This window comes from Pseudorasbora parva, chromosome 6 (assembly GCF_024679245.1).
Source record: "Pseudorasbora parva isolate DD20220531a chromosome 6, ASM2467924v1, whole genome shotgun sequence".
Taxonomy (NCBI): domain Eukaryota; kingdom Metazoa; phylum Chordata; class Actinopteri; order Cypriniformes; family Gobionidae; genus Pseudorasbora; species Pseudorasbora parva.
This window is the reverse complement of record NC_090177.1, coordinates 10,223,536-10,248,287: the sequence shown is the minus strand read 5'-3', so window position 1 is coordinate 10,248,287 and position 24,752 is coordinate 10,223,536. Positions and strand designations below refer to the sequence as shown.

Genomic DNA, 24,752 nt, shown 5'->3' with positions numbered 1-24,752 from the left:
AACAACAGAAAAAAATGTGCCAATGGAGGTCAGAAAAATACTTTTAACATAAAGGGAAGACTTTTCTTACTTTCTAACTTTTCTTACTCCCCTGACGGATATTTGTTCTTGTTTTAATTGTAGAGCCACTTTTACATTTTTTCAGAAAACAAGACTTAATATCCATTTTGCTTCTCAAGTAAATGTATCTTGTTTTAAGAATGTTTAGATAGTATTTGTTGTCTTGTTTTCCAAAACAAATAAGGAAGAACATTTTTTTGCAATGTGTAACGGAGGCCGGCTAGTGTAAAGTAAACCTCACTCCTCTGATCTCAAGAGACGTTCTAGTGACTGATGCTAGAAGTTGCAGCCTTTAGCCTCCTTATTAATGCGTCCAACTCTCATGCTGGCTGACCCGGGTTCGAGACCCGGAGGAGGGGTTTCATGTGCAAATGAATTAGGGTGAACGCCATATTGTAATTAATATTCATGACCCTGACTAAACTAAATACAATGAGAACAGAATTGTAAAAAATGCATTTTGTTCATGTTAATGGGGATTTTCATGATAAATATACTAGAATAACTAATTTCAGGATAGTTTTGCCCACCCTCTTTTTCACCGTTCCTATGCCCTTAAGTTTATCGTCAGCTTGTGATTGGCTGATAAATACCTCTTCCTGTGACATCACCATTCACGGCAGGATTGTTAACAGCTGCATTTCTGGGCTGAAAGTTTATAAAAGGTTTCCAACTCATTCCCATGAACAACCTCTCCTGTCGTCTCAGCTCTGAAACACAAATCAACAAGTCCTGTGGATCTACAAAGACATGCAAACACCACAACTTGCACAGCATCCTCTAAGCTGTTAGACTTTGTCTCTAAATTACCAATTTGCATTATTTGACCATTATAAGAGAGAATAGAGGGCACCATGTGTCAAATTTGATTGATTGATGGGGTAATAAAAATTCCATAACCCCCCCCCCCCCCCCCCCTCCTTCCCCCCCTCCCTCCCACCGGACTGGACACCTGTTCCTGGACACAATTTCCGGACACCTGTTTTATGACTATCAGTTTGACCATCTGTTTTCTTACCACCCTCCTCCTCCTATACACCCCCCTTTCAAAGGAATTTATGACTGTTTTTGTAACTTTGTGTATGTGTGCTTTCGTAACTGTTTGAAAACAATCAAAGAATGTTTCAAATGTACTCTTGAGTGGGGTAATGTCATAGGAATAGCAGTGACAAGTATAAGATCATGGAAATCAGTTTTTATTAAACAAAGATTGTATTTCACATACATTTTAGATGTTTTTAGATGTTTTAAAAAACGTCTCTATTAAATACAAGGGTATGGTATGTTTAAAGATAAAGACAAGTTAAAGTTGTTTTTCTCTTTGACATACATGCAGCTTTTTGTTAAAAAAGTCAATGTTCAATCATTTTAAAAAGTAAATATAAAGACAAACTATAGAGTAGGTTCAAAAAAGGTATATGTATTAAACATATCAAAGAAACAAAGTACGAATAATGTTATTTCACTTACACGAGTTTTCTTTAGGAAAAAAACAATGTTTTCTTATGGAGCTTGGTGTAAAAGCGTCCTCTCTCTACGATGACAGAAGCGGAATGAGCTGTGGGAGCGTGTGTAAAGACACACCCCCAGTCTCCGCCCCTAACACTCCCACTGATCTGGTACAACGAATAAAAGTAAAATAAAAAACAAAAGCTAAACAAATAATATTAAGTTGTTCCACATTGGATTGTAATGTTACATTTTTATTTAGTTTAGACAAAAACAATGTTTTCTTATGGAGCTTGGTGTAAAAGCATCCTCTCTCTCCGATGACAGAAGCAGAATGAACAGTTTGAGTAAAGTTCCCCACCCAGTCTCCGCCCCTAACACTCCCCCTCAATGCTAGAGAATGCATCAGTTTAATAATGGTACATAAAAGTTAATAATACTAATTTTTGTTTTAACATGTGTTGTTTAGTTCAATGTAGTTTATTTATTTGTTCTTGGCTCTCTCAAGACTAATTGTTTCAACACACACACACACACACACACACACACACACACACACACACACACACACACACACACACACACACAGCAGTGATTAAAATAAAAGCAAAATAATATTAAGTAATTTTCACATTACATTTTAACCTTACATTTTTATTTAGTTAGACAAAACAATGTTTTCCTATGGAGTTCAGTGCAAAAGCATCCTCTCCCTCCGATGGCTAAATCGCCAGTGAGAGCCGGGGGTACATGCAAAATCCCCCCCAGTCTCCGCCCCTTAACACTCCCCTCAGAGCAGAAGAAAACACCCAGTCTATACAGAGGTGAAGATTTAAATAATGGTAAAATAATTAAAAACAAATAACACTTAAAATAATGGTCGTTTTAAGTTACAATTTTGTTTTATCTTTAGTTATTTGCTCTTAATTCTTTCAACTCTAATTGTCTCAAGTCTCACAGACACACACACACACACACACACACACACACACACACACACACACACACACACACACACACACACACACACACACACACACACTTTTCATTAAAACAAAATAATATTAAGTTATTTTCACATTACATTTTTATTTAGTTTAGACAAAACAATGTTTTCTTACAGAGTTCAGTGCAAACGCATCTTCTCTCCCTGATGGCTAAATCATAAGTGAGATCCGGGGGTGCGTGTAAAATCATCCCCAGTCTCCGCCCACTAACACTCCCCTCAGAGCAGAAGAATGTATCAGTTTGGAGTTCAATAATGGTTAGTAATACTTATTTTTGTTTTTAACATGTGTTGTTTAGTGCAATTTAGTTCATTTATTTGTTCTTGGCTCTTTCAAAACTAATTGTTTCAACACGCGCACACACCCACACACAGCGATTCAAAATGAATAAAACAATAAAAGCAAATAAATTAAGTTTTTCAGATTACAATTTACTGCTAAATGTTTATTTAGTTTAGACAAAACAATGGTTTCTTATACAGGCTAAAGCAAAAAACGCATCCTCTCTCCCCATTGACAGAAGTGGAATGAACTGCCTGAGCGTGTGTAAAATCCCCCCCAGTCTCCGCCTCCCTTTACACTCCCCCTCAATACAGAAGAAAACACCCAGTCTATACAGAGGTGAAGATTTAAATAATGGTAAAATAATTCAAAACAAATAATGTTTAAAATAATGGTTGTTTTTTAGTTAACATTTTTGTTTAGTTCATCATAGTTTATCTTTAGTTATTCGCTCTTAACTCTTTCAACTCTAATTGTAGTTGTAGTCTCTCTCTCTCTCACACATACACACACACACACACACACACACACACACACACACACACACACACACACACACACACACACACACACACACACACACACAGATTTTAATTTTGGGGAAATAATTAAATTAAAGAACATTTGTAAAAAATAGTTATTAGCTTTAACAAAGTTTTTTTAACCATTTTTAGTTGATCCGCGAATTGATTATCCAGTCTTTGATACGATCATCCACTTCTTCCAATGGATTAAGTTATGCTCCATTGTTTGAGCATTGAGGTAAAACATTAAATTTAAAACAAATTTCAACTGTTAAAAAAGGATGTGCTTTTAAACTTTAAAAACGTGAAACGGGGTGGTAAACAATGTGATAAAGTTTGAAAAGTTTTTCACACATAGGTAAACTTTAATACTTTAAAGTGATTCAGATCTTTAAAACTAAAACGCAGTATTCAAGCATTGTAAAATGTTATCAGAAAAATAAAATGTATTCTGAAGCAGTAAAACCGATATGATTTTTTTTTAAATGTGAAACTTTTGAGGTTAAACACTTCACTCAGGGGTTGTTTTTATTAAAAAATCTTTTCACATAGGCCTACATTTGAAGAGTGGTTTCCCATTAAACACTAAACAACAATAAAATGGATAAAAACAACAACAAAAAAGTCAAGGTTGATGAGGGACAATGGTTTCACATGAAGTAAACAATTTCAGAAGAATTTCAAATTCAAATTTCAAACAAGATGTAATGCAAAGTTGAAATGTTCCATTGCCCAGAGAGAAAAGGTGAACGAGAGAATATCTGCAGTGTTTTTCCCACTTTTATTAAAATTACTTATGTACCGTCACACTCGTCCGTAAGAAAAGGTAAACATTCAACTCAGGTCACAAATATAAACAGAAAAGAGAAAAGTTCCCTTCTATTGCTCACCTTCCACATGCGCTGTAGTCATTGCATCCCCAAATTACTGTAAGTTACTGTTAGAGTGCATAAGCATTAGAGATATTACCCAGCAGTAGTTTAAATTTGTCCAACGAGCAGTTTTTAACATTTAACATCAAGTACTTTAATCTGTTCTGTTTGAGATGACATCACTCGCAAACGACACACGTTTGAAACAAGGATAGATCTGGTAGCTGCATTCCCCCCTCCCCAGCCAAAATAAATGTAGGCCCACGCAAAGACACACGCCAGGGTGTAGATTTAAACTGTGGTAAGAGAATTAAACCAAATATTGCTTTAAAAATCATTTTAATTAATTTAAAATTTCATCTTTTGGATCTTTCAAGCATCTAACCCCTAGCACAACACACACACACACACACACACACACACACACACACACACACACACACACACACACACACACACACAGTTGAACGTCTAAACTTTTACAACATCTTACAGAATGTAAATACTTTGTATCATGCTGTTTTGGATAACGAGAAAGGATGTCTGGTCGGGGGCTGTAGAATCGGTAAAGCGTCAAAGGCTGTAAAACATGTTCTAAAGATGTTTTGCGATGTTTCGCATCACAGCTCTGGTACATCTGCAAGGGTTTGGCATCGTGAACTCTAGATGACATTGTGAACTTTGGTTGGCATTGCGAACCATGACATATAGCCTATATAAAATGTAGGCTTCTCTCAAGAAAACACTATAAAAACATTATTGCAACTTTTGCTTGACCAAGTACTGTTATTTTACTAAAACAAGACAAAACATAGGATATTTTGCTTACACTCAGTTATTTTTCTCCCAGTTAGCCATATAGTTATTGCTTTATTCAGTATTTTTCAAAACTAAAACCATTATGCTCTTAAGCATTGATTCAACGAGTTGATTTAAACATTTATACATGTGTGCATGTCACAAAAGCAGAAAACCTACATTTCAAATGAATTACCCCCAAAGTGTTTAAAAAAACCACAGGGTGTACCCTTTGATTACCCAGGAGTTGTGCTAAAATCTTTGTGCATATTTGTACACGGCTAAATATTTTGTCGGGGGTATGTCACACCTTTGTGATGAAAAGTTCCACACTCTTGTAAAGCTAAGATAAAATTTTCAAACATGAACTTTATACAGGAATTATGTGTATCTGTAACATCCGTGTAAAAAAGACCAAATAACTAAGAAAAGAGGCCAGGGTTGCCAACTCTCACGCATCTGGCGTGAGACTCACGCTTTCAGGCTCTGTCTCACGCTCTCACTCCGCCCAACTCAATCTCACGCCAAATTGCCAAACCTGCTTTTGATATTAAACAAAGCTATAAGCTTTATTTTTTTTAAATGTGTTTTAATGAAATTCAAACAATAAATAGCGTTTTGGCGCTAATGTGGCATAATGTTAAAGCCAGAGGCGTTGAAAAGCGGAGTTGCATGCTCTCGTCTCCCTGCGGTGCGCGCTGGTCACGTGGCCCATGAGCGCTCAATACTTCTAGCGCTGTGCCAATGAATTTACATGGCTTAAGCGGATACTCAACAGTTTCACCATATAGATGTTTGCTGCAAGTTTTGGTAAACAGTACAGCATAGTGTTAGTGTGTATTGATTATTAAGTCAGCCATATTTACAGGATCTTTTTATTATGGAGAGTGATAGAGATGCAACATTGCTAACATTAAAGCTATTCTTGTATTTAGCCCTCAGGTATTCCTTACTAATTGGTCACACTCATACTCATTAAATTATATTTATTGAATATTTTGAGGAGATCTTTTGGTACTAAATACTATTTGTGCAACAATTATTGTCAATAAATGACCACTTAAATTTTTTTTCTTTTAATATTTGTATATATTTCTTCTAATATTTATATTTCAATATGTTTAGTAATTAATGTTAAAATAGAGAATTCCAATTCAAAGAGGACAAATACAGTCATTTTGTGGCAAAAAAAAAGGTTATTTGTAATGCCATTAACCAGTTGGTGCCTTATGGCTCTTTAATAAATATCCATGTATCTAATCTGGTTGCTCAAAAAAGTATTACAGTCTTTGCATTCTAATAAATATTTAGATATGATGATTAAACACTAGATTTCTTTAAATGTGAAATTTCAAAACTTGAATTACTTGCATCCTAATATTTTTAATGTATAATGATACTTATAATCTATAATCTATATAATCACTCACAAGTGAATATTAAGGAATGGCACATGTAATTTGACCCAAGAAATGTTTAAACTAGTGCTAAAACAAACATATTTTTTCTTATTATGTATAGTATATATACTATACAGAATCAAGATCAAAAGCATTACGCCCCCCCCCCCCCCCGCGGCCCCAAAAAAATCTCACTCCAACCTGAACTTAAAAGTTGGCAACCCTGAAAGAGGCACAGTACATATTGTGAAGTACCAATTATAATCAATACACAAAATCCATTCGTGAGTAATTGTGAAAGTTTGTAAATGTGGTTTTTGTAATTTATGTTTTTTATTAGTCAATTTAGACAAGTTTTAGTCATCTTGTTCAGAAAGCAGATGACACTGTTCACATTTTATGTTTTTAGGTGAAGACTCTTTTTAAGAGCTGTCAACATTCAGTGTTTATAGGAATAAATAAAACATGTTAAATAAAGAATTTAAGTAATATAGTCTTTCTGTTTGAGAACGTTAGATCAAATTGACATTTCGCTTAGTGCAACTTTTTACATTTCTATATGATGTGGGATCGTTCACATGAAGTATCATGATGTTTTACACTTAAAACAATTACAACGGAATGACATCTGATTATTGCACTGAAAGCTACACATTCATTAAAGTCCAATGCTGTTAAACAAAAGTCCATGCTTTGGTAAAACCCGTAGACAAAAAATATAACAAAATGATGTGTGTACATCATACCATGTAAATTCAAGAGCACCCAAATAACAAAATATAGCTCAAATATACACCATACAAGACAAGTGCTATTTATAATGCATACTGAAAATACATTTAGTAGGTTTGTTACAAGTTTGTAAATGTGGGTTTACAAATTATATGTTATAGCATGACACTGTTCACATTTTCTTTGTTTGTTGGATTGTGTTCTGCTTTAGGTGAAGGCGCTTCTCTGCAACAAAGCAGTGTAAGTTCATGCTATTCCTCACACGTGATGAACGCAGACCTTTCATTTAAGAATTTTTTTTAAAAATATATGACTGAACTTTCTCTTTTAAGTAACCAGCATTTTCAAATATATATATTTTTTCCCCCTAAGTTGTTTAATGTACGCAAAATAGTTTCTTTCAACATCTTAATTGACATTAAAGGTTATAGTATGTTTTCAACTATTATAAACATCTTACCATCATCATCATCATCATCATCATGCAAATAAAACGACCATATATGTGTTAAAACTCTTTGTAAATTTTTGCTCTTCTGCTAATTTTCTGCTCGTTTGTTAGATGAACTATCCCACCACTGCTGTAATACATTTAAGAACTACGTTGCCCCCCACACTCTTTTAAAGGCTATGGATAAGATTAAAACATAATCTTTATACAGAAATTATGTTTGCACAAAAGTAATTTCAAGAGAGCAACTTATTAAAAAAGAAATATCATAAACAATTTAAAATGAATACAGAAATTCTCTCTCCTGGTCTGTTGTAAAGTTTATGCTGATTTGTAAATTACATTACATTATTTCCAATACTCGATGACACAGTTTACATTTTTGTTTCTTTTGTTTTTGTACAGTTGCACAGTTTGTAAAGACTACTCACTGAGCATGGTCAAACATGTTCATAGGAGTGAATTAAAAACACATGAACAAATACAGCGTAAAGAGAGTTAAAGAACAGTCCTTCTACATGAGAGTGTTTAAGACTAAACTAATTATATTTCTTTTAGGACATATTTCTGATTTGTCTATGATGCGGACATGACGCCTCAACATGAAAAGTGAGTCTAACCTTAACTAAACAACTAATACATTTCAAACTTTTATTAAAACTTTTCTAACTATTTGCACTTAAAGCTGTGCATCTCGCAGCAGTCATTGATACACATTTATTTTGTGTATGTCTCTTAATTAACAGTAGTAAAGTAAATGAATTACTGTTGATAAGTAGCCATTTTATTTGACTAAATTCACTCCACACCAATATTGTGACACCAGTGTTTTTAGGTGTCTGTCTATTAGGTCTTGTGCAAAAACAGACGTGTGTTTTATGCTTTAATATTTTGTTTTTCTTTATAAGAACACTGTAAACATATGGTAAGCTGTTTTATTTTTTAACATACCATACACTTCAATAATTAGCCAGGAACTGCAAGTGAAATAATTTAGAGTAATGTGAAACACACTCAGTCAGTCACATCAGAGTTGTGTTCTAGTTGATATTAAACAGCTATTGTCTCCAGCATGTTTATCAGTGTTTGCATGCTTAACAAAGTTTTACACAAGTCACAAAGATTTTACTGTAGTATACTCACTGACTCTGAAACCATACCAAAAACTTTATGCGTGTAACAGTTTGGAGACGTCTCATACATCTGATTTTGTTTGCATTTCTCCTGAAACACACTGCTTTTGAAATTGTTTACCAATTTTTAACATCACCATTCTCAATGCGCGTGTGTTTTCCTTACACTTTGTCAGGAAGAAATGTTTTTTCTTGTAAAACATCTATGCAGTGTTTGAACTCATTTAAGATCATTATTTTATTATTCAGATAATTCAGATTTTATTATGATTTATCTTTTTAATTTATTGATTTATTTATCTTATTTATTTATTTTATTGTATTTATACCTCCTAAGAACCAGTCTTATTAATCTTTTTACTGAATAATCTCACTTAAGTGTATTAAAGTGTATCTTAAGTGTATTAAAGCAGCTGGTGTATTATTCGGGATTTATTGAAGTTTTTTGCAACATGTTCCATTTTCATTTTACTCAATATATTTTAATGTGCTAAAGGTTTGTACTTTAACATCTCCTAACGTTTGGTAAAAGTTAACTTAAAGCACAGAATTAAATATATCCTTACGTTTATTATTGTGAACACCCTGTAATCTTTAAACAAAATATGTTACCTAAATCTTTTGGTTAAATGAATAGACATCTCTCTGGTGAGATATGCAGAACTTCTCTGGGATGCTACTTCTGTTTTCACCGTGGCCTTAATCCTATATAGTTTATGACTTCCTGATGATCCCTCCCCTATACATCACACTCCAGTGGGAAGGACTGGGCCCATCAGGCTTCCTGATAATCTCACAGAGATACACAGAGCTCAGTTGATCGCTTAACCGAGTTGTCCTATCTGTTCTGTGGGTACCAATATCAGATTTTACTGCGTGGACTCCTGTGCTACAGCAAATTTTTGGTTGAAGGAACATTGTCTGTTGTTACATGGACTGCCAAAATCATCTTCAACGTTCCTATTTTTCTGAACCTGATGCAAACAGAGCTTCTGCAACTAATAACACTTTAGGGGATCTGACCCATAAACCCAAACTTCAAAGCCTTAAAGGCCTGGACAATTTTTCTGCAAGGACTCTAGGAACTATTCAAATAATTCGGCATCAAATAGGGGACACAGTTTATTTTGGACTTAAAGTTGAATTTTGAGAAGTTGTGTGGATTTCTGGAATGGCTATGGGAAAACTGACGGTAATGTCTAAGATATTGATGATAATGCCACCAGTAATGTCATTATTATTGCTTGACTGTTTGTATCTAATGCCGCCATTTTACCATTTTCTTTACTACTTCAACATGTATTCATCAATATATTGTATGTGCATGAAATAAATAAATAAAAAATCTTAACTTGTTATTCTTTTGTATCCATGTCTGTGCTCAAAAACTGTATTACACAGCCTAACCCTGGTTGTTAGGAGGTATAAATACAATAAAATAAATAAATAAGATAAATAAATCAATAAATTAAAAAGATAAATCATAATAAAATCTGAATTATCTGAATAATAAAATAATGATCTTAAATGAGTTCAAACACTGCATAGATGTTTTACAAGAAAAAACATTTCTTCCTGACAAAGTGTAAGGAAAACACACGCGCATTGAGAATGGTGATGTTAAAAATTGGTAAACAATTTCAAAAGCAGTGTGTTTCAGGAGAAATGCAAACAAAATCAGATGTATGAGACGTCTCCAAACTGTTACACGCATAAAGTTTTTGGTATGGTTTCAGAGTCAGTGAGTATACTACAGTAAAATCTTTGTGACTTGTGTAAAACTTTGTTAAGCATGCAAACACTGATAAACATGCTGGAGACAATAGCTGTTTAATATCAACTAGAACACAACTCTGATGTGACTGACTGAGTGTGTTTCACATTACTCTAAATTATTTCACTTGCAGTTCCTGGCTAATTATTGAAGTGTATGGTATGTTAAAAAATAAAACAGCTTACCATATGTTTACAGTGTTCTTATAAAGAAAAACAAAATATTAAAGCATAAAACACACGTCTGTTTTTGCACAAGACCTAATAGACAGACACCTAAAAACACTGGTGTCACAATATTGGTGTGGAGTGAATTTAGTCAAATAAAATGGCTACTTATCAACAGTAATTCATTTACTTTACTACTGTTAATTAAGAGACATACACAAAATAAATGTGTATCAATGACTGCTGCGAGATGCACAGCTTTAAGTGCAAATAGTTAGAAAAGTTTTAATAAAAGTTTGAAATGTATTAGTTGTTTAGTTAAGGTTAGACTCACTTTTCATGTTGAGGCGTCATGTCCGCATCATAGACAAATCAGAAATATGTCCTAAAAGAAATATAATTAGTTTAGTCTTAAACACTCTCATGTAGAAGGACTGTCCTTTAACTCTCTTTACGCTGTATTTGTTCATGTGTTTTTAATTCACTCCTATGAACATGTTTGACCATGCTCAGTGAGTAGTCTTTACAAACTGTGCAACTGTACAAAAACAAAAGAAACAAAAATGTAAACTGTGTCATCGAGTATTGGAAATAATGTAATGTAATTTACAAATCAGCATAAACTTTACAACAGACCAGGAGATGCTAAATCCCATCCCTTGATGCTAAAAGATCTGTGCTGTTGGTGATGCTGGATCTAACAGCAGCTTTCGACACTGTGGACCATTCAGTACTTATCGCCCGCCTTGCTCAACAGGTCGGCCTCACGGGTTCAGTCCTGCAGTGGTTTCGCTCCTACTTGAACAACAGGAGCTTTTCAGTTATGATCAATGAATTTTCGTCATCCACTGCTCCTCTGTCCTCTGGAGTGCCACAAGGATCCATTCTTGGCCCTGTTCTATTTTCACTGTACATGTTGCCTCTTGGTTCCATTATTGCCAAGCACAATCTGTCTTTCCACCTATATGCAGACGACCTCCAGGTCTATATGCCTGTGCTTCCAAATGATGGTTCAGCTCTAGACTCCTTGCATAGTTGCCTATCTGAGATTAAACTATGGCTTTCACGAAACTTTCTTCATCTGAATGAGAGTAAAACGGAATACATTATTTTTGGTTCCCCTATTTTACACCACGATTTATCATCAAGCACAACCCCTCAAGTTAGTGAGGCAATAAAGAATCTGGGGGTGATCTTTGACAGAGATCTGAATTTTAACAAACAAATTAACTCTGTAGTAAAAGCAAGCTTTTTCCAGCTGCGACTTTTAGCCAAAGTAAAGCCTTTTCTGTGCCGCAGTGATCTGGAAAAGGCAATTCATGCTTTTATCAGCTCACGCATTGATTACTGTAACGCACTCTACATTGGCATCACACAGTCTTCACTCCATCGTCTCCAACTGGTACAGAATGCAGCTGCTCGTCTTCTAACCGGTACATCTAGACACAGCCATATTAGTCCAGTTCTCTGTTCTCTCCACTGGCTCCCGGTTAGGTACCGTGTTGATTTTAAAATTTTAATGTTTGCCTTTAAAGCTCTTAATGGCCTTGCGCCACCTTATTTATCAGAGATTTTAAGTGTCCACCGTCCAAACAGAGCCCTCCGGTCGGCTGACCAGATGAGGCTAGTTGTTCCGAGGTCCCGGTGCAAGCAGTGGGGCGATCGTTCATTTGCTTTTGCTGCTCCTAAACTTTGGAACACTCTACCAGTAGACCTGCGTGTTCTTACAGACCTGGCCCTATTCAAGTCCAGGTTAAAAACGCATTTATTTAAACTGGCTTTTAACACACAGTAGCACTGTGGCACTTTGAATTTTATTTTTGAATTTTATTTTTGTATTTTGTGTAACTGTTCCTTTGGTTATTGCTTCATGTATTAATATATTATTTATTGTAGATATTTTTCTGTTCTAAATGTAAAGCACCTTGGTCCTCCTTTTGGTTGTTGGAAGGTGCTATACAAATAAAGTTTGATTGATTGATTGAGGAGAGAGAATTTCTGTATTCATTTTAAATTGTTTATGATATTTCTTTTTTAATAAGTTGCTCTCTTGAAATTACTTTTGTGCAAACATAATTTCTGTATAAAGATTATGTTTTAATCTTATCCATAGCCTTTAAAAGAGTGTGGGGGGCAACGTAGTTCTTAAATGTATTACAGCAGTGGTGGGATAGTTCATCTAACAAACGAGCAGAAAATTAGCAGAAGAGCAAAAATTTACAAAGAGTTTTAACACATATATGGTCGTTTTATTTGCATGATGATGATGATGATGATGATGGTAAGATGTTTATAATAGTTGAAAACATACTATAACCTTTAATGTCAATTAAGATGTTGAAAGAAACTATTTTGCGTACATTAAACAACTTAGGGGGAAAAAATATATATATTTGAAAATGCTGGTTACTTAAAAGAGAAAGTTCAGTCATATATTTTTAAAAAAATTTCTTAAATGAAAGGTCTGCGTTCATCACGTGTGAGGAATAGCATGAACTTACACTGCTTTGTTGCAGAGAAGCGCCTTCACCTAAAGCAGAACACAATCCAACAAACAAAGAAAATGTGAACAGTGTCATGCTATAACATATAATTTGTAAACCCACATTTACAAACTTGTAACAAACCTACTAAATGTATTTTCAGTATGCATTATAAATAGCACTTGTCTTGTATGGTGTATATTTGAGCTATATTTTGTTATTTGGGTGCTCTTGAATTTACATGGTATGATGTACACACATCATTTTGTTATATTTTTTGTCTACGGGTTTTACCAAAGCATGGACTTTTGTTTAACAGCATTGGACTTTAATGAATGTGTAGCTTTCAGTGCAATAATCAGATGTCATTCCGTTGTAATTGTTTTAAGTGTAAAACATCATGATACTTCATGTGAACGATCCCACATCATATAGAAATGTAAAAAGTTGCACTAAGCGAAATGTCAATTTGATCTAACGTTCTCAAACAGAAAGACTATATTACTTAAATTCTTTATTTAACATGTTTTATTTATTCCTATAAACACTGAATGTTGACAGCTCTTAAAAAGAGTCTTCACCTAAAAACATAAAATGTGAACAGTGTCATCTGCTTTCTGAACAAGATGACTAAAACTTGTCTAAATTGACTAATAAAAAACATAAATTACAAAAACCACATTTACAAACTTTCACAATTACTCACGAATGGATTTTGTGTATTGATTATAATTGGTACTTCACAATATGTACTGTGCCTCTTTCAGGGTTGCCAACTTTTAAGTTCAGGTTGGAGTGAGATTTTTTTGGGGCCGCGGGGGGGGGGGGGGGGGGGGCGTAATGCTTTTGATCTTGATTCTGTATAGTATATATACTATACATAATAAGAAAAAATATGTTTGTTTTAGCACTAGTTTAAACATTTCTTGGGTCAAATTACATGTGCCATTCCTTAATATTCACTTGTGAGTGATTATATAGATTATAGATTATAAGTATCATTATACATTAAAAATATTAGGATGCAAGTAATTCAAGTTTTGAAATTTCACATTTAAAGAAATCTAGTGTTTAATCATCATATCTAAATATTTATTAGAATGCAAAGACTGTAATACTTTTTTGAGCAACCAGATTAGATACATGGATATTTATTAAAGAGCCATAAGGCACCAACTGGTTAATGGCATTACAAATAACCTTTTTTTTTGCCACAAAATGACTGTATTTGTCCTCTTTGAATTGGAATTCTCTATTTTAACATTAATTACTAAACATATTGAAATATAAATATTAGAAGAAATATATACAAATATTAAAAGAAAAAAAATTTAAGTGGTCATTTATTGACAATAATTGTTGCACAAATAGTATTTAGTACCAAAAGATCTCCTCAAAATATTCAATAAATATAATTTAATGAGTATGAGTGTGACCAATTAGTAAGGAATACCTGAGGGCTAAATACAAGAATAGCATTAATGTTAGCAATGTTGCATCTCTATCACTCTCCATAATAAAAAGATCCTGTAAATATGGCTGACTTAATAATCAATACACACTAACACTATGCTGTACTGTTTACCAAAACTTGCAGCAAACATCTATATGGTGAAACTGTTGAGTATCCGCTTAAGCCATGTAAATTCATTGGCACAGCGCTAGAAGTATTGAGCGCTCATGGGCCACGTGACCAGCGCGCACCGCAGGGAGACGAGAGCATGCAACTCCGCTTTTCAACGCCTCTGGCTTTAACATTATGCCACATTAGCGCCAAAACGCTATTTATTGTTTGAATTTCATTAAAACACATTTAAAAAAAATAAAGCTTATAGCTTTGTTTAATATCAAAAGCAGGTTTGGCAATTTGGCGTGAGATTGAGTTGGGCGGAGTGAGAGCATGAGACAGAGCCTGAAAGCGTGAGTCTCACGCCAGATGCGTGAGAGTTGGCAACCCTGGCCTCTTTTCTTAGTTATTTGGTCTTTTTTACACGGATGTTACAGATACACATAATTCCTGTATAAAGTTCATGTTTGAAAATTTTATCTTAGCTTTACAAGAGTGTGGAACTTTTCATCACAAAGGTGTGACATACCCCCGACAAAATATTTAGCCGTGTACAAATATGCACAAAGATTTTAGCACAACTCCTGGGTAATCAAAGGGTACACCCTGTGGTTTTTTTATACACTTTGGGGGTAATTCATTTGAAATGTAGGTTTTCTGCTTTTGTGACATGCACACATGTATAAATGTTTAAATCAACTCGTTGAATCAATGCTTAAGAGCATAATGGTTTTAGTTTTGAAAAATACTGAATAAAGCAATAACTATATGGCTAACTGGGAGAAAAATAACTGAGTGTAAGCAAAATATCCTATGTTTTGTCTTGTTTTAGTAAAATAACAGTACTTGGTCAAGCAAAAGTTGCAATAATGTTTTTATAGTGTTTTCTTGAGAGAAGCCTACATTTTATATAGGCTATATGTCATGGTTCGCAATGCCAACCAAAGTTCACAATGTCATCTAGAGTTCACGATGCCAAACCCTTGCAGATGTACCAGAGCTGTGATGCGAAACATCGCAAAACATCTTTAGAACATGTTTTACAGCCTTTGACGCTTTACCGATTCTACAGCCCCCGACCAGACATCCTTTCTCGTTATCCAAAACAGCATGATACAAAGTATTTACATTCTGTAAGATGTTGTAAAAGTTTAGACGTTCAACTGTGTGTGTGTGTGTGTGTGTGTGTGTGTGTGTGTGTGTGTGTGTGTGTGTTGTGCTAGGGGTTAGATGCTTGAAAGATCCAAAAGATGAAATTTTAAATTAATTAAAATGATTTTTAAAGCAATATTTGGTTTAATTCTCTTACCACAGTTTAAATCTACACCCTGGCGTGTGTCTTTGCGTGGGCCTACATTTATTTTGGCTGGGGAGGGGGGAATGCAGCTACCAGATCTATCCTTGTTTCAAACGTGTGTCGTTTGCGAGTGATGTCATCTCAAACAGAACAGATTAAAGTACTTGATGTTAAATGTTAAAAACTGCTCGTTGGACAAATTTAAACTACTGCTGGGTAATATCTCTAATGCTTATGCACTCTAACAGTAACTTACAGTAATTTGGGGATGCAATGACTACAGCGCATGTGGAAGGTGAGCAATAGAAGGGAACTTTTCTCTTTTCTGTTTATATTTGTGACCTGAGTTGAATGTTTACCTTTTCTTACGGACGAGTGTGACGGTACATAAGTAATTTTAATAAAAGTGGGAAAAACACTGCAGATATTCTCTCGTTCACCTTTTCTCTCTGGGCAATGGAACATTTCAACTTTGCATTACATCTTGTTTGAAATTTGAATTTGAAATTCTTCTGAAATTGTTTACTTCATGTGAAACCATTGTCCCTCATCAACCTTGACTTTTTTGTTGTTGTTTTTATCAATTTTATTGTTGTTTAGTGTTTAATGGGAAACCACTCTTCAAATGTAGGCCTATGTGAAAAGATTTTTTAATAAAAACAACCCCTGAGTGAAGTGTTTAACCTCAAAAGTTTCACATTTAAAAAAAAATCATATCGGTTTTACTGCTTCAGAATACATTTTATTTTTCTGATAACATTTTACAATGCTTGAATACTGCGTTTTAGTTTTAAAGATCTGAATCACTTTAAAGTATTAAAGTTTACCTATGTGTGAAAAACTTTTCAAACTTTATCACATTGTTTACCACCCCGTTTCACGTTTTTAAAGTTTAAAAGCACATCCTTTTTTAACAGTTGAAATTTGTTTTAAATTTAATGTTTTACCTCAATGCTCAAACAATGGAGCATAACTTAATCCATTGGAAGAAGTGGATGATCGTATCAAAGACTGGATAATCAATTCGCGGATCAACTAAAAATGGTTAAAAAAACTTTGTTAAAGCTAATAACTATTTTTTACAAATGTTCTTTAATTTAATTATTTCCCCAAAATTAAAATCTGTGTGTGTGTGTGTGTGTGTGTGTGTGTGTGTGTGTGTGTGTGTGTGTGTGTGTGTGTGTGTGTGTGTGTGTGTGTGTGTGTGTGTGTGTGTGTGTGTGTGTGTGTATGTGTGTGTGTGTGTGTGTGTGTGTGTGTGTGTGTGTGTGTGTGTGTGTGTGTGTGTGTGTGTGTGTATGTGTGAGAGAGAGAGAGACTACAACTACAATTAGAGTTGAAAGAGTTAAGAGCGAATAACTAAAGATAAACTATGATGAACTAAACAAAAATGTTAACTAAAAAACAACCATTATTTTAAACATTATTTGTTTTGAATTATTTTACCATTATTTAAATCTTCACCTCTGTATAGACTGGGTGTTTTCTTCTGTATTGAGGGGGAGTGTAAAGGGAGGCGGAGACTGGGGGGGGATTTTACACACGCTCAGGCAGTTCATTCCACTTCTGTCAATGGGGAGAGAGGATGCGTTTTTTGCTTTAGCCTGTATAAGAAACCATTGTTTTGTCTAAACTAAATAAACATTTAGCAGTAAATTGTAATCTGAAAAACTTAATTTATTTGCTTTTATTGTTTTATTCATTTTGAATCGCTGTGTGTGGGTGTGTGCGCGTGTTGAAACAATTAGTTTTGAAAGAGCCAAGAACAAATAAATGAACTAAATTGCACTAAACAACACATGTTAAAAACAAAAATAAGTATTACTAACCATTATTGAACTCCAAACTGATACATTCTTCTGCTCTGAGGGGAGTGTTAGTGGGCGGAGACTGGGGATGATTTTACACGCACCCCCGGATCTCACTTATGATTTAGCCATCAGGGAGAGAAGATGCGTTTGCACTGAACTCTGTAAGAAAACATTGTTTTGTCTAAACTAAATAAAAATGTAATGTGAAAATAACTTAATATTATTTTGTTTTAATGAAAAGTGTGTGTGTGTGTGTGTGTGTGTGTGTGTGTGTGTGTGTGTGTGTGTGTGTGTGTGTGTGTGTCTGTGAGACTTGAGACAATTAGTCTTGAGAGAGCCAAGAACAAATAAATAAACTACATTGAACTAAACAACACATGTTAAAACAAAAATTAGTATTATTAACTTTTATGTACCATTATTAAACTGATGCATTCTCTAGCATTGAGGGGGAGTGTTAGGGGCGGAGACTGGGTGGGGAACTTTACGCACCCTCAAACTGTTCATTCTGCTTCTGTCATCGGAGAGAGAGGATGCTTTTACACCAAGCTCCATAAGAAAACATTGTTTTTGTCTAAACTAAATAAAAATGTAACATTACAATCCAATGTGGAACAACTTAATATTATTTGTTTAGCTTTTATTTTTTATTTTACTTTTATTCGTTGTACCAGATCAGTGGGAGTGTTAGGGGCGGAGACTGGGGGTGTGTCTTTACACACGCTCCCACAGCTCATTCCGCTTCTGTCATCGTAGAGAGAGGACGCTTTTACACCAAGCTCCATAAGAAAACATTGTTTTTTTCCTAAAGAAAACTCGTGTAAGTGAAATAACATTATTCGTACTTTGTTTCTTTGATATGTTTAATACATATACCTTTTTTGAACCTACTCTATAGTTTGTCTTTATATTTACTTTTTAAAATGATTGAACATTGACTTTTTTAACAAAAAGCTGCATGTATGTCAAAGAGAAAAACAACTTTAACTTGTCTTTATCTTTAAACATACCATACCCTTGTATTTAATAGAGACGTTTTTTAAAACATTTAAAAACATCTAAAATGTATGTGAAATACAATCTTTGTTTAATAAAAACTGATTTCCATGATCTTATACTTGTCACTGCTATTCCTATGACATTACCCCACTCAAGAGTACATTTGAAACATTCTTTGATTGTTTTCAAACAGTTACGAAAGCACACATACACAAAGTTACAAAAACAGTCATAAATTCCTTTGAAAGGGGGGTGTATAGGAGGAGGAGGGTGGTAAGAAAACAGATGGTCAAACTGATAGTCATAAAACAGGTGTCCGGAAATTGTGTCCAGGAACAGGTGTCCAGTCCGGTGGGAGGGAGGGGGGGAAGGAGGGGGGGGGGGGGTTATGGAATTTTTATTACCCCATCAATCAATCAAATTTGACACATGGTGCCCTCTATTCTCTCTATTATATTATAATATGCCGTACACTGACCTCTGCTCTTCAGTGCTTGTTCCCACAGTATGTGCTCCAGGTCTCTGGTCCAGGCCTCCTTGATGTCCCGTGTCTCTGCCTGTAGGATGTAGGTGTCCTGGGATCGCCTCCTTCTAAACCAGATCTCAAAACTCCGGCCGCTCAGACCGCAGGAGTGGGTCATTCCAATCTCACAGGTCTACAGAGAAACACTACGTTTTAAACTGTAATCAAAGATTTCAGAATGCGTTTGATTCCCTGGAAATACACATTAAAAATAAAAGCATCTGTCAAATGCCTAAATGTAGTTTTGTAAGGTTTCTGCCAGAAACCCCCCTGTTTTTGACCACATCAAATCATTGTGTATTGATGCTTAGAGTTCAGTTTGTTTTACAAAGGTAAAAACAGAACAGATAAAATTATTATATTACCATACACATACCTTGATAGACAGTTTGTAAACGTACACATCATCTCCACGGTCGTTTTTTTTTGTCTTGGTGAAGAGAATGACGTCTTGGAAGAGAAATACTCGCCGGAGGGAACGTTTTTTACGGAAAATTACCCAGAACTCATCCTGCCGAATCAGTTGGCCCTGCTCATTCAAGTTCAGCTGAAGATACAGAACAACAAAATCATGATTGCAACATGCGTATTATGGAACAATTTTTATGTTTAATATAAATTAAATTTTTATTTAAGTCATAAATACAGTGGCCGGGAGATATCAAAACACTGAGATTAAAGAAAAAGCCTGCAAATAGAAAAAAATATCAATTAAGAAAACATCATCTTCAGTTTGACAACATGTGCTGCAAAGGCTCAACAATAACAAATCCAGAAAAGAGCATTGTGAGTATCCGCAGAGCGTTTCTGTATTTAGTTGAGCTGTGAGTATTTGCAGTGTATTTCTGTATTTGGTTGCGTTGTGAGTATTTCTACCGCATTTCTGTATTTAGTTGAGTTGAGTATGTGCAGTGCGATTCTATATTTGGATGATTTGTAAGTATTTGCAGTAAATTGCTGTATTTAGTTGAGTTGTAAGTATGTGCAGTGTATTTCTGTATTTGGTTGCATTGTGATTTTTTTTTTTTAGCGTGTTTCTGTATTTAGCTGAGTTGAGTATGTGCAGTGTGTTTCTGTCTTTGGTTGTGTTGTGAGTATTTGCTCCGTGTTTCTGTATTTAGTTGAGTTGAGTATGTGCAGTGCGATTCTGTATTTGGTTGTGTTGTGAGTATTTACTCCGTGTTTCTGTATTTGCAGCGTGTTTCTGTATTTTGTTCAGTTGTGTGTATTTGTTAGACTTGGTAAACCCAGCCTGATCTACTGGCGATTTGATTTCTGCAAACCTGTCTTATCCACCTGGCACTTTTGGCAGATTTAACACAATGACAGATGGAGAAGGATGGATCGATGTCTGTTGATCACTCCTCTTGTGGTCTGATTGGTTGAAGGACTGTCCAATTGCGTACAGTCATTTTAATTATGCTTGTTGATCACGCCTCTTGTGCAGTAGAAAGTACAGAGCAGACTCCCCAGACCCATGTCTTATAATAGCTAAACAAAGTATTTGCAGTAACTTTCTGTATTTGGATGAGTTGTGTGTATTTGCAGTGAGTTGCTGTATTTTGTTCAATTGTGAGTATTGCAGTGTATTTCTGCATTTGGTTGAGTTGCGAGTATTTGCAGTGTGTATCTGTATTGTGTTTCTGTATTTAGTTCAGTTGCAAGTATTTGTAGCGTGTTTCTGTATTTAGTTCAGTTGTGAGTATTTACAGTGTGTTTCTGTATTTAGTTCAGTTGGGAGTATTTGCAGAGTTGCTATATTTAGTTTTGTTGTGAGTATTTGCCGTGTGTATCTGTATTTGCAACATGATTCTGTATTAAGTTGAGTTGTGAGTATTTGTAACATGTTTCTGTAATTGGATGAGTTGTGAGTATTTGTAGCATGTTTCTGTATTTGGATGAGTTGAGTATTTACAGTGTGTTTCTGTATTTAGTTCAGTTGTGAGTATTTACAGTGCGGTTCTGTATTTAGTTGAGTTGTGAGTATTTGCAGAGTTGCTATATTTAGTTTTGTTGTGAGTATTTGCAGTGTGTATCTGTATTTGCAACATGATTCTGTATTTAGTTGAGTTGTGAGTATTTGTAGCGTGTTTCTGTGTTTGGATGAGTTGTGAGTATTTGTAGCATGTTTCTGTGTTTGGATGAGTTGTGAGTATTTGTGGTGTGTTTCTGTATTTGGATGAGTTGTGAGTATTTGTAGCGTGTTTCTGTGTTTGGATGAGTTGTGAGTATTTGTGGTGTGTTTCTGTATTTGGATGAGTTGTGAGTATTTGTAGCGTGTTTCTGTGTTTGGATGAGTTGTGAGTATTTGTGGCGTGTTTCTGTATTTGGATGAGTTGTGAGTATTTGTAGCGTTTTTCTGTGTTTGGATGAGTTGTGAGTATTTGTGGTGTGTTTCTGTATTTGGATGAGTTGTGAGTATTTGTGGTGTGTTTCTGTATTTGGATGAGTTGTGAGTATTTGTGGTGTGTTTCTGTATTTGGATGAGTTGTGAGTATTTGTGGTGTGTTTCTGTATTTGGATGAGTTGTGAGTATTTGTGGTGTGTTTCTGTATTTGGATGAGTTGTGAGTATTTGTGGTGTGTTTCTGTATTTGGATGAGTTCTGAGTATTTGTGGTGTGTTTCTGTATTTGGATGAGTTGTGAGTATTTGTGGTGTGTTTCTGTATTTGGATGAGTTCTGAGTATTTGTAGCGTGTTTCTGTATTTGGATGAGTTGTGAGTATTTGTGGTGTGTTTCTGTATTTGGATGAGTTGTGAGTATTTGTGGTGTGTTTTTGTATTTAAATGAGTTGTGAGTATTTGTAGCGTGTTTCTGTGTTTGGATGAGTTGTGAGTATTTGTGGTGTGTTTCTGTATTTGGATGAGTTGTGAGTATTTGTGGTGTGTTTCTGTATTTAAATGAGTTGTGAGTATTTGTAGCGTGTTTCTGTGTTTGGATGAGTTGTGAGTATTTGTAGCGTGTTTCTGTATTTGGATGAGTTGTGAGTATTTGCAGCACCTTTCTGTATTTGCGTACATTGTGAGTATTGGCAGAGCATTTCTATATTTGGTTGCATTGTGATGTTGATGTTTTATTAATTTACTGTTTTTTTGTTGTCGTTGTTTTTTGCATGTTTTCTTCAGTTGCTGTGTGTTGAGCTTTCTCAGCCCCCATAAATAAATGTCAGTATATGGGGACCAAATTGCAATTCTTTGTAAATTATCCCTTAACATGTTATTAAAATCCAACTTGAAATGTCACCACTAACATCACAGTCCCGGATGGCATCCATGGTGAGCAGGTCGTTCCCGTGACGCAGCTGGAATCGCACAACCTCTAGAGCCGCCCTGATCTCCTCTTGTTCTCCGCTCTGATCGGGGGAACACTCGTCCAGGATCTCCTGCAGCAGAAGACTGTACTTACTGATCCTCTGGACGGGCTTCAGCAGGTACGAGGAGAGATCCATGCTGTCACCCAACTCCATCTGCTTACGCTGGGCAGGATGGGAAATGGGTTTGATTTCATAAATCAGTACGATATGTTTTGTAAAGAAATTGATACTTTTAGTCAGCAAAGACACATTCAATTGATCAAAAGTGACAGAAAAAAAACATTTATAATGTTACAAAAGGTTTCTAATTCAAAAAATGCTGTTCTTTTGAACTTTCCATTCATCAAAGAACCATGAAAAATATATCCCAAATAATATATAAATATCAGTTTCCACAAAATTGTGAAGCAGGGCAACTGCTTTCAAAATTCATAATAATAAAAATCAGAAATGTCTGCATATTAAATTAATTTCTGAAGGATCATGTCATACTGAAGACTGGAGTAATGATTCTGAAAATTCAGCTTTGATCACAGGAATAAATTAAATTGTACTATACGTTCATATAGAAATTGCAATAATATTTCAAAATATTATTACTGTTTTTACTGTATTATCTACTGTTTTATCTAAAAAAGAGGCTTCTTTTAAAAATATTTTAAAAGTCTTACTTTTAAAACAATAGTGAGATATACACTATATTGCCAAAAGTTTTGGGACACCTGCCTTTACATGCACAATAACTTTAATGACATCCCATTCTTAATCCGTAGGGTTTAATATGGAGTTGTCCCACCTTTTGCAACTATAACAGCTTCAACTTTCGAAGACTTTCGTTTAGGAGTGTGTTTATGGTGGTGATGTAAGGCTTGGATGAGCTGCTCAGCCATGGAAACCCATTTCATGAAGCTCTCTACACACTGTTCTTGAGCTAATTTGAAGAACACACAAAGTTTGGAGGTCTGTAGCTATTGACTCTGCAGAAAGTTGGTGACTTCTGGCACTGTGAGCCTCAGCATGCGCTGACCCTGCTCCGTGATTTTACGTAGCCTACCACTTCATGGCTGAGTTCCGGCTGTTCCCAATGGCTTCCACTTTGTTATAATCCCACTAACAGTTAAGCGTGGAATATTTAGTAGTGTGGAAATGTCAGGAATGGACTTATTGCACATGTGGAAACCTATCACGGTACCACGCTTGAGTTCACTGAGCTCCTGAGAGCGACCCATTCTTTCACAAATGTTTGTAAGAATTCAGTGATTCGGAGGGTTGTTACATATGTCTTGTTAGCAGGGTGTATGTGTGTGTGTGTGTATATATATATATATATATATATATATATGTATGTATGTATGTATATATATATATTATGTTATTATGTTATTATACAATTGGTTATTATGTGTAACCAATTGTAGGTTCCTCACCTTGAAGTATCTGTGGTGTTGAATGAGTGCATCAGACTGGGGTTTGTTCTTGCTGTAAAGTGCGTAAAGTCCGAAACTCTCTCTCTGTTTCAATAGAATTCAAAATAATATTCCTTAAGTTTTAAGAAGTGAAAGCAGCATGACTGTGATTTAAAATGTCATCTTACGTGATTTAGGAAACAGCGTCCGACTCTCAGCGGTTCTGTCTGACAGGCCTCCAGTTCCTGCTGGAAGTGCTGGCAGTGGAAGTCGTACAGTTTCTCCAGGTTACCGAAGATTCGTCCGCGCTGACCGCGCAGATCCTGCGGGATGTCGGGTCTGGCCAGCAGGGGGAAGTAATGAGTCAAGATGTAGCCCAGAGAGCGGACGTACTCCACCTCCGTCAGCAGGAGCTCCTCCATGACCCGGTGAAGCTTCCTGATGGGAAATAAAGAGAAGGATAGAGTTCTAAAATCATTAAATTGCCATGTTTTTGGTACATGGCACCATGGTAATACTATATCTATTTTGGATGGTCAAATTTGCTGGTCATGATCATGATAGTTATACTATAGAAATCTACACTATTTACATAGCGGTATGTAAATAATGGTAAAATCTTGTTTACCATCAGAATTACAATTATGGTTTCCAGTGGTACTATCACAAACAACACGGCGTTGTCACTTTTAGAATCCTATAT

At 35.2% G+C, this 24,752-nt stretch overlaps 1 protein-coding gene across 2 annotated transcripts in view; it reads right to left on the bottom strand.

Annotated features, from left to right (window-relative positions):
- The window catches only part of si:dkey-65j6.2 (pleckstrin homology domain-containing family G member 4B), a 60,415-nt gene that overhangs the window by 3,545 nt on the left and 32,118 nt on the right, over positions 1-24,752 (bottom strand). For both annotated transcript variants that reach the window (XM_067445555.1, XM_067445556.1), the window contains exons 16-21: positions 24,238-24,487; positions 24,071-24,154; positions 22,581-22,805; positions 19,706-19,876; positions 19,285-19,462; positions 654-770 (exon numbers count right to left, since the gene is read on the bottom strand). In XM_067445555.1, the coding sequence (XP_067301656.1) occupies positions 654-770; positions 19,285-19,462; positions 19,706-19,876; positions 22,581-22,805; positions 24,071-24,154; positions 24,238-24,487 (1,025 nt within the window). The remainder of the gene's footprint in view (positions 1-653; positions 771-19,284; positions 19,463-19,705; positions 19,877-22,580; positions 22,806-24,070; positions 24,155-24,237; positions 24,488-24,752) is intronic.